The sequence below is a fragment of the Strongylocentrotus purpuratus genome, unplaced genomic scaffold, assembly GCF_000002235.5.
Source record: "Strongylocentrotus purpuratus isolate Spur 01 unplaced genomic scaffold, Spur_5.0 spur5_scaffold_5, whole genome shotgun sequence".
Classification (NCBI taxonomy): Eukaryota; Metazoa; Echinodermata; class Echinoidea; order Camarodonta; family Strongylocentrotidae; genus Strongylocentrotus; species Strongylocentrotus purpuratus.
In genome coordinates, this window is record NW_022145611.1 from 41,054,825 (window position 1) to 41,066,703 (window position 11,879).

The 11,879-nt window shown below is 35.6% G+C and overlaps 1 protein-coding gene across 1 annotated transcript in view; it reads right to left on the bottom strand.

Moving 5' to 3' along the window:
• The window catches only part of LOC115929540 (calmodulin-like), a 33,786-nt gene extending 31,520 nt beyond the window's left edge, over positions 1-2,266 (bottom strand). Inside the window, exon 1 of the mRNA XM_030998732.1 lies at positions 2,140-2,266. Within this exon, the coding sequence (XP_030854592.1) occupies positions 2,140-2,142 (3 nt within the window). The 5' untranslated portion in view covers positions 2,143-2,266. The remainder of the gene's footprint in view (positions 1-2,139) is intronic.
• Positions 2,267-11,879: the final 9,613 nt, after the last annotated feature.

The window sequence follows — 11,879 nt, forward strand, 5'->3', positions numbered from 1 at the left end:
TCGGAAAACTGATGGAGGGTGGGGCAGTCTCGGAAGACTGATGGAAGATGGGGCAGTCTGAGAAGTCGATTGGGGTTGGACCGTCAGGAAAGACTGATGGAGGGTGGGGCAGTCTCGGAAGACTGATAGAGGATAAGGCGGTTTCAGAAGTCTATGGGGGTATAGGGCAGTCTGAAAATACTGTCACCCTCATTTTGCTCAAAACATGCGGAGGAGATAACGGAATGATATTCCTTTCTGCAAGAGAATATCGCGGTAAGAATATGATTAACACTTGAATATTAAATAAGAAGCAACAGGGTTAGAGTAATACGGGGGTCAATTTAGGAGAAACTCGGGGAAAAGGAATAAGTGGGACGAATACACGAAAAATATTCTTGTATATTAATAAGGAGTAAAAAGAAGAGAAGGAGAAAGAAACAGAAAAGGTGGATAACTGGTTTCTCTAACTGCCTTGATTGTGTATCACCTTATTGTCAATCTTCGATTAAGAAACATAGTATAAACAGAAAAGAATTGCACAGTCACAGATATTATGATAAGAGTGGTCCAGGTCAAGGCTTTTAACTGCCAACACAGGACATAAAATACAAACATATAAGACATAGAGATGTTATTAAACATGATTGCCGAGATTTTTAACAGTAGTTATTGTGTTCATGCCTAATAATCATCGTTAAACGTGATTAAATACCGGGGATCATTCAGCTTTAATACCGCATCTAACCTAGAAACATTAGTAATGGTAAAAAGGCTCATATTTGTCATTCTACTCTTAGTATGATACAATAAATTTCACCGTTATTTGTCATGTTAACGAGGTTTTAACATACGTGTAAGGGGAATCGGAAAACAGAATAGTTAAGACAACAAATTGAAATAATTTTGTTTTGAAGGATGCCAACAATATGAGACCTCTTTCTATTTGGTACACTTCTAATATCATGATATACACGTACTTCATCGCACTACACATGCTTCTTTTTCACCGCTCATCATGCATGGTCGATTCAACTTTCTATAAATAATGCATCCTCGTATAATGGGCGCATTTATTGCATATTGATGTGTCTCATCTTATATTCCAACGTCAAAGCAATGCAACACTATGACCTAATTCATAATGATATAAACTGACACCTCAGATATCGAATTAGAGCGTGAACTCTTTCCTTGTTTCAATGCGGTCCCGTGTAATGTATGCGAACTCTTCCCCAGTTGTTACACTGAATATTGATTGGTTAAAATAGACAGTAAACATGAATATCATGTTACATACGACTGTTCGGGTAGAAAAGGTGCATTTCGATTGATTCTTTTCCACTAGATTTACATCTCGATTACATGTTATACTGCATGATTTAAAGAAGGAACATTTCTCAAACATTAAAAGTAATACACAGTGTTAATAATGGTCATGGATCTTAAACAGCAATGTGACATAAATTCCTCCCCACACAAAGTAAATGTTTCGTTCAATTATTAAAAGAACAGAATTGATGAAAACTTAACACACTAAATCATTTGATTACAAAACTGGCTCATATAAGGATATGGCTGAACATAATATGAACATGAATTTCAGCAATGTTTAATCCCAAGGAAAATATATAGGTTCAAACTCAGGACACATATACCATTCTTATTTCATTATGGGGGAGTGGTGATTAATCCCGCTTTATGACAAGCCGACCAATCTTCGGACATAAAAAAATACTTTCTTCTATAAAAAGCACTCAAACAAACATCGAAGAGGCTTTTTATTTTGTGTAATAAGCATGGTAAATGCGTACAAGGTCTCACCGTCAATTCCACATCCAACTATGATTGGCAGATAAATAGTACGACGTTCTTACAAATCAAGCGATGAAAGCTTTCTACGTTTGCTGTTCCCAGACGATATAATATCTTCACTTAAGAGGAAAACAAATCTTGCCTGAAATTGATCCGAGGAATTTTATTACAAGCCCATTCAGTAAAGTTTACTGAAGAAAAAAATTGCCATGTCACCGAACCGAAGGTAAGAAACCTAATATGCGTGTCTTGAAAATGAACGAGAAAGAAAATCTAGTCTTTCTCTGTTGGTCACAAATAGCGACATGTGAAAGAAAGAATGAAAAATGGAACGAGTAGACTTACCATTATCTCCCTCTTGAATGACCGTAAAGGAAAACTGATATGAAGAATAAACCTGACAAGTTAAATAACTACGCTTCTTCTGATGAGAGCTATGTGAATGGTGGATTGTGATAGAATGAGCCTTTTCTATACCTTGCAATCGAAAGCAACAAAATTAAGTCCGCTTCGATTAGTCTTGCGGCTGGTGCATGCGCTCTCTTAAAGGAACAGTTTTCTTTTGACAGAGAAATGAGAAATGACAAAATCTTCCATAGTTACACATCACCATTTTCCCCTAGTTGCTGTTGCTCTTAGAGTATCATTTGCACATGTACCGTTTTTCATTATGTTATTGCTTTCTTGCCCCATTTTCGAATGAATAACTTCCTACATATTCGATTTCTAACTCATGCATTATGATTCTTTTATCTTTCTTCAAATTACTTGTTGAGGTTTATTGCAAGATCACCTTTTGATCCCTGTTTTAAAACATCCTCTCTCTCTCTCTCTCTCTCTTCCTCTCTCTCTCTCTCTCTCATTCTCTCCCTCTTTCCCTCTCACCCTCTCCCCCTCCTTTTTCCCTTCTCTCTTCCTCTCTCTTTCTATTTCTCTCGCTCGTTTTGATTCTCTCAATATTCAACCACCATCCCATGTTTTAATTTTTTAAAATCTTGATAACGCTGTTCTTGATTTGCATGATATAACATAATAATTTGCCTAATAATATGTTCATCCCCATTAATCTTCACACTTAGGGCATGTCACCATTTTTGTTTTAATGGCCCCTCCCATTATTTGAATAAATTCCTCCTACATTTAAAATGGTCACCTATTTACCTCTTTTTCTATTTTGCCAACCCTCCTTTACCCCCTTTTCGTGTTTAGTCTCTTTCTTCCATTTCACAAGATCCCTCTCCTTCCCCTTTATCCTCTGTATCTCTCTTTCTCCTTTTCATGCCGCAGTGGCGCCCTTTAAGCTGTTTTTTTGCTATGTGTGTAATTATTACTAGCAATCATCAAGAATTTAGAGATACTTCAAAGTTCATACACGGGGGAGGATCATGAAACCTTGACGATATCATGTTACATTGATAACCTATTCAATTTTGATGACTTCACCCCAATTGCTGAATGCACTGAAAGGCACAGAAAATGGTGCTAATGTCTCTACATTATTCCTTTTTTTACCTTTTGTCGTATTAAAGTGACTCGGTAACATTGTTGAAGGTTTATGAAAAACTGCGTAATTTTTTGTATGAAATGTTACTTATTATATTATTCCTTCTACTGTACTAACTCTCTAACATGCACAATTTTTTTGAAGACGTCACTGTGCAAAACCCTCTAACAGTAAATTCTCCCAACCATTTTTGAGTTTTCCCCAATCGTTTTTCCATGAAAATATGACACAAGACAGGTTTTTTTAAATCTGTCAACACTTAAATGTCTGGAATGGTATAAAGAGCCAATTCATTGATTTGTGACGATTTACATTCATCTAAAATAAAATTAAATTATGATAATATAGTTGGGAGAATTAAGGAGTCGATCAGATCGGTTTTTCCCAATTTTCATCATTAATGATGTTTTTTTTTCACTCAAACTTTCAGATTATCTTTAATTGTGCATCTAGCATTGAAGTCACTAACCTTAGCACCATTTTCTCTCATCTGAACAATGTTACCAAGGGGAAATCCACCCTGAATTATTTGGTGTTAATAAAAGCAGAAAAACAAGAGAACAAAATTGGTGAAAGTATGAGCATTATCCGATTAAAATGGGAAGGTTATGAGTTAGAAGTTGTCATCAGTGAAACACATATTGGTAATACTGTTACCTGTCTTGCGAAGTCCTCTCCAAATTGCGCTACACAAAACTTCAACCATTTTCAATTTCTTCTAGTTATTGATGACGTAATAGATTTGTTTCATACAGGGGGTATTTTCTTCAGGAAAATATAATTTCTGTTTCTTTTTTAGTACAGAGCAAATGGGAGGGGATATCGCAATATACGTCACAGAGTTGCCAATTTGTGTTTGATTGATCAGAACTTCAAAAATTCATAACTTTCTTATTTTGTTCGGATTTTACTCAAACAAGTGACCCGTTCCTATCATTTATTTTTAATTTTTAATCAAACCAACTTAATATCAGAGAGAACATCCACATTAAGAGCATGATATGCATTGTTAGAGCTGCTCAGTATCGTGTGAGTTATCATTACCATATCGTTAATAATCTACTTCACACCTGGCTGTAAAAAAAAATAAAGAAAGTACATTTCCATGCAGGTTTTTTTAATAATATTATACAAAATATAAAGCTATATATATATATATATATATGATGTGAGAATTTTCAGTGTAGTGTTTAATTTTATTCGATTCTAAGTAAAATACATATCTGTGATGCTAGATCTCATTTAGTATAATTTTTGACGACAAATGTAGAACAATGTTGAGAATTCCATTAATTGCATGTTTTAACGATGAAGCTATCATCCAACTATTGATATTATTTAGTCTATATGTTTAAAAAACATATATTTATAAGGGTTTTTATATTTATATTTTTGTTTTGTAATATTCTTTATTGTATTCACTCAATAAATAATATTAATTCATACAAATTGTAATATATAACATATTGAAACCAATTACAGAGTACAAAATACAGTAATCTCAATTATATTGAATGAATTAATATTGTTATTACCCCCCCCCCCCTCTATATTTTGTTCTGTGTTACTAGTATCCCTATTACATATTATAATTTATAACATATTGGAACAAAGTACAGACTACAATCAACTTAGTTATATCGAATGAATAAAGTTTGTTAAATCCCCTACCCCCGTTAAAAACAAAACCAACAACAACAAACACAGAACAAAAAAAACAACAAAAAAACAAAAAAAAGAAAACAAAAACAAAAACAAAAAACAAAACAAAAAAAACAAAAAAACAAAAAACGATACAAGAGGACGTGGGCAGTCTATGGCAGTCGAGACCGGTCAATCACACACAGCTGTGAACCGGGCAGGCCCCCCCCCCCCTTTCCTCATCCCTTGCATTTTCTTGCATATTATCCATGTTTACCTTGAGATGTTCCCATTTTTTATAGTGGAGCGTCAACGTATTTCGTTCAGTAGCACTCTTTCTTTCTTCCTGTTTACTTTTGAATATTTTCTCTCTTATTTCTTCAATACTTGGAGGCTTCTTTTTTTCCCTACTAATAAATATCAAATATTTAATTAATAAAACCACGTGATTAATCATTTGCCTATCTTCGGTTATTTCGTCTAATCCAATGTGAACTTCCTTCCAGCTCATATCTTTAAGGATTGGAATATCCAAACTATCACTACATTGATCCCATAATTTTCTCACCATTTCGCATTAAAAAAATATGTGCCTATATGTTTCCTCTTCTTTTCCACAAAATGAGCATTTATCACTTAATATGAATTGAAACCTGTATAAATAACGATTGACATAAACAATTTTATAAAGCAATTTGAATTGAAATTCTCTTAGTTTATTATCTAAAGTACTAATTCTTGGTCGGACAAAAACCTTTTCAATTTCTTTAACCGACAGATTGTATGATGAATGTAAATTCTGAAAACTGACAGGGACGTCTTGCATTTTTTGTATGCATGCCCTGTACAGATTTTTCGAACAAACCGATTCAAATTGGAATGTTTTTTTGGAATATATGGTGATACTATCGATATCTTTTTGATAATCTCCGTTCTCTGTAATTTTGAGTAAACAATTGTTTGGCGATGAAACGTTTTTATTTACACAGCATTATCCCAATATTTTCAATCATTTGCATTGAGATGTTTTGAATCACATACAAATTTTAACTACATCTTTAATTTCAATTCTGATATGAGGTATATACAAACAAAATCCTCTATAGCTTCAAAAACAGGATGATGCATTTACGTTAGCTTTCTATGTATGGTCAATATTTTGGCACATTACTGGAAAAGAATATAAATATGATGTTTTTTATGAGGAGAGAAGTTTGATAAGAAGAATAAACAAAATTAGGAAACTAAAGTCTACTATGCTAACCCCCTTTTTACTGTTTTTGTTTTGTTTTATTGCCTGTCATTGCTGGTAGAAAGCATAGACTTCCACATTTATTTTGAGGACAAGAACAAAATAATCAATGAGGCTGCATTATGGATTGTACAAATGTATGTAAATGAAGTACCTCATGTTCCCAAATTGAATGAGGTCTGCTTCAGAAGAGCAATCTATTTCCTTGCCTTAGCTCCAGTAAAACATGATGCGCGCATCACGAGGCCTTCAATGTCACGGGACCATTCGAGTGATAGAGTTACCGTGGGCTGTCAACCGGTGACAATTGCCCTATATTTCGTACCAAAGGACGGCCTCATATAGAATACTTTCTCTCTGTTTCTCTCTCTGTCTGTCTCGCTGTCTCTGTCCCCCTCTCTCTCTCTCTCTCTCTCTCTCTCACTACCTCTCTTTACCTCTCTCTCTTCACCCCATCCATCCCCCCTCTCTCTCTCTCTCTCTCTCTCTCTCTCACTCCCTCTCTTTACCTCTCTCTCTTCTCCCCATCCAGCTCCCTCTCTCTTATCTCTTTCACTCTCTTTCTCTCTCTCTCTTCACCCCATCCATCTCCCTCTCTCTCTCTCTCTCTCTCTCTCACTCTTTACCTCTCTCTCTTCTCCCCATCCAGCTCCCTCTCTCTTATCTCTTTCACTCTCTTTCTCTCTCTCTCTTCACCCCATCCATCTCCCCCCCCCCCTCTCTCTCTCTCTCTCTCTCTCTCTCTCTCACTCCCTCTCTTTACCTCTCTCTCTTCACCCCATCCATCTCCCCCTCTCTCTCTCTTTCTCTCTCTCTCTCTCTCTCACTACCTCTCTTTACCTCTCTCTCTTCACCCCATCCATCCCCCCTCCCGCTTTCTCTCTCCCACTCTCTCTCTCTCTCTCTCTCTTTCACTCTCTTTCACTCTCATGATTACTCAGAAACATCACAATTCCTTTCAGGCTTTTTTGCACTTAGTGCTCGTCCTCAGGAAACTATATAGATATCTTACATCATCATGCACTATCGGAAAATATTTTGTAGTCGTTTTTATAAATTTTCCATATATATGCATACAAAACGTACAGTAGATCCACTGAAAGAAAATGAACTGTTTGTCAAATCATTATTTTTTTTTTTACTTTAAAGGCTGCCTTTCACACGTAACATTATACTATATTTATAATATGGATGAGCATTCGGATTATTACAGTTTAAGCGATCTTGTCTTCGTTCATAATTGATTTTCATATATTGGTCACTTTAATAGAATCAAAGAATTTCTTGTCGTAACAGAACAACCACTAACAACATAACTTTAAGAATGTATTACATTTTTGGCATGAGATCACAATCCTTCGGTAAGAATAACATATCATTTAAAAAAAATTGAAGCTAGTAAAACTGATGGAAGAAAAATGCTGCGACTTGAGTTCAGACTATGCATGGCATGCACATTAGTAATTTGCTAGTCCGGAAATGTGTCAAGCTTAATTGAGTGTAATCGAGTCGCGTTAATAAGATTAATCTGTTTCAATTGCTTGACTTGGTATGAAGCTACTAATGGGCAACGTAATACTGTTACGAAGCATAATACATTGAATGATACCAGTAACCATTGTGAAACGAAAGAATCGTATTAAGATTCACATCTTTAGAAAATGTAATAAGTGCGGTGCCAATAACTATTGCATTTTGTTGCTGGTAATATGGTATCACTTAATATATTTTAGCATGACTAGTGGTGTATTAATCCATTTATCGCTATGGAGTCCGACTTGGATTCCTAGAGAAGATGAAAGTCAACCCAATTATTCATTTTTTTGGGGGTATATTTCCTATTTGTGTCTGCTTATCCACATACAGATATACATTGAAAGGGGAGCCGTGTTTGTAAGAGGCGGAGGTCTGATGTAAACAATTCTCACTAAACACCTTTTCTAAACACCCATAATTTTGTCCTTGATTTTTCTGACCACCATAATTCAAAAATAAATATTTGCTAATAAAACCAAAATCATGGCACTTGATTCCTGCTGACCTCTCCTACCTCTACCAACATAAGTTTCCCTTGACCCACATCTTGCCATAGCTGTATCCCCATGTTTCCACAACGTGTTCTGTGGCCACCAGACGTTCTTCCTTAATTTTCTACGTCGCATAATTTACCTCAATTCAATCACGCGATGTGTTTATCTAACATAAGGGACAATAAATGCATGAAATAAAAGGGTATGACTGTGTGTATATTGATTTCATCACGGATTTGTTAAATCTGGAATGAGACGGCCATGTTTCTCGTCGGTTCTACCTGTTTATCGATGGAATTGTGTTTCAACATCAACACTATTTCATTCATCGCTTTATCTATCAATATATGAATCATCACTGATATCCGACAGATGTGTTCAGAATATCTATGATGCCTGTCCTTCATTTAATTTTTTTCTTGCATGTGAATAATTGCTGTTCTAAACAGTCCCACAATTAGCAGCCATAACCACCATCAGCAGCAGCATATTCATCGCCATCGCCATCACGATCATCATCATCATCGTCATTATCATCATCATCATCATCATCACAGAAATCAATGCCATGATTATCATCATCGTCGCTGTTGTAGTATCATCGCCAGAGACAAACTAAAAATATTATTGTAATGAACATGCTTATAAAGTAGGAAATATTTTACATTTCATCGCAGAAATAGTATTGATAACCAATCAATAAATAATGTAATCATATTGATAAGACATCTAATTCTTTTCTAAAATTAAAACTTAACCCAAGGGGAAACACATGTTTGTTACATTATTCTCTATTATAATAGCAGGCCTATATGAAAGTTCTAACTGCATGACAGAATTAAATTTATTTGCATATTTAAGGATAGATATATTATTAGCAAAACGGACTCCTCATTCTCATTATCACGGTCGTGTTTGGTTCATTCTTAATATTATCGCCAAAAATAGGATGGTGTCAAGCCGGCAACGCCTCTTTTGTATACGATTCAGACCATAATTATTTTGTCCTTCAGTGTATTTGTGATTCTTTTCAGGTTCGTTCAGGGTATATTTGATCGATTTCATCTGCAGTAAACACCTGTCGTTGGCTCAGAGTCGATTGAAGCAAAAACCCTCTGGGGCAGAGACTATAACCTGATGATCAAACACCATTCAAACAATATCATAAAGCAGCTTTTTCTTTTGCACTGGAACTGATCCTACACGAACATATTATAAAGGGATTTTCCAGGCTTCACATTTTCTCATAGGGAAATCTTTTGGTTGGACGCCAAACAGAAGTAAGCCTAAATAGAATTCACAAGACCCAACAACCAAAGCAACACGTATTTCCCCGTGAGTTTGAGGTATAGCACAGCACTAATCAACTAGTATTCATTTTAGTATTAACACCAATACTAATAATGATAAAAATATTCAGCTTTTATATAGCGCAAATCACAATAAGTCTCTAAGCGCTTCCAAACTTGGATATTATCACCCCGGCTTTAGCTGTGCTGCCATTATAGCGCTCTAGCATTTCATATACAGTTACCTAATGTGTACAAAGGAAATCTGGTTATCTTTCATTCTTGAAATATGTTTAATTTACTTGTTTGTTTTAAAGAACGACCAAACAACAAGAATGCGTGATCTAACTTAGATGTGAAAGAACTGTTACTCATAAACCGTCATCAATGCACCAGAAATGATAAGCCCTGCACAGCTTTTTTCCACGTGGATTCATTGTCTTATCCCTGATTCTAGTCTACCAAACTTTAATATAGCCCTAATTTTTAATCAAATTGGACGACTGTATATCAGTGTCTAGCATAACAATTAAATAAGTATATGTACATATATTATATTGCGTACTTGAGTTTGTATACCTCACAATCTTTCTATTAGCTTTGTGCATCAAAGTGGCTTACACGATTGGGACAGGAATAACGATACCATTGTCACTTAAAATCATTTTGGACCATTCGATATTAATACCTGAAGATTAATGGGGTTTCACTCATTGCCACTCACACAATAATGTTCTGCACACCAAACTCATTCAAAGTATTGGCCGCAATCATTCCTCCTTCCACTTCTTCACTCAGTGTACCTCTACGCAAATCCTATCATAATCATCATTACTGTCAGTGGGTCCCCCCCCCCCCCCCCCCCCCTCGTATCAGCAACATTCCATTTTCTCTCCCCCTTCTCCATCAACTCCGCTCCATCATCAGCCAGGCCTGGTGGTAAACTCATTACGTAACCATGCGGTTACTCCATCATCATCGCCATCACTTTCACTCATATCATCCTCTGTGACACACTATGCACACAATTCGATTGTTTGCGTACGGACATTATCCGGGGACATTATGCGTGATGCCATACAACTACTTCCTTATCAGCCCATAGCTCATCTAATAAAGGACCAACTTAAAGGCGGTGTGAACCATTAAGGCCAGGATGGATAGTCACAGTGAACGACAAAATGGGATTAATGGTTTTAATGCCGTGTAGTAAGTCAAACGGGAAGATTAATCTGGATAATCTTACTAGTAGTACATGAAAAATAAAAGAAAATACACGTGACATAAAGTATATTTCGGCAGTTTCAAAGCAAATTGACTATTTTGTTAAAAAGGGCGACTTCTCTCAATGCCTGAAAGTGTTGTGGGTGAGAAGAACGTTTAGTCGAGAAAAAAGAATATTTTCAAATCTTTTCTTTCTCTGTTGAGTCATTGGAGATCATCTGATATATTTCGGTAGAGTCATTTATAAATCAGTTCTGTTTAGTAGCTTTTTGAATAAACATGACAAATCGTTTCTAAAGAAGTTATATATCCTAGATTTTACACACAATAATGGATCGTTTCCTTTTTTTTCAAACCTTGCCATTGATTGCCTATGCAGTTTGAATTACATGAATTTAAGATTCATGAAATGCATTGAATTTTTTTTAGAACAAAATGAATGTACTTTGGTGACCCTTTTCTCATGGTAGCCATCAGCTTGCTAACGACAGTTCATTCTGATCGTCATTACCATTATTGGTGCCATCAACAGACACACTACTGTTTCATTCATGCATTTCACAGGCTAGGTTCATTTCACAGTATGACATGTTGGTAAACCCCAAAAGGCAATTCATCCACTTCTTTCATATCAGCTTGTGAGTAGCGAGATACAGTCTCTCTTTGCAGCTGCATATTTTTTTTAATTTAAGGAGGAGTAGCGAAAAAATGAGAGGAGAACAACGATTTAGATTCCGAAGCCAGAATATTGATTTCATTTTACATACAATTCTGCAATTCCTCTCAAAGGGGGACAAGAGACAAAAAAGAAGAAACAATTACTATTTTTAAAAGAGGAAGGCAGTAAATTTCTGAATACACAGCTTTAAAAAGATAAACGTCTATAGGTGTATAAACTGAATATGATTACATTATGTAACCTTTCAAGGATGATTCTTGTCATTATCTATATGTCCTTTAATTCCCCCCTTCCCCATTCATGCCATTTACCGTCCATCCATCCACAACGGACATCATTTAAAATGACTCACACATCATCTTGGGTTATGTTTGATGAGATTCAATGGAGAGTCTTCCACTTGTATGTCTCCTTCATGTCCATCGCTGTTACGTCCAATACTTTCCTGGCCCAATTAGTTTTTTTG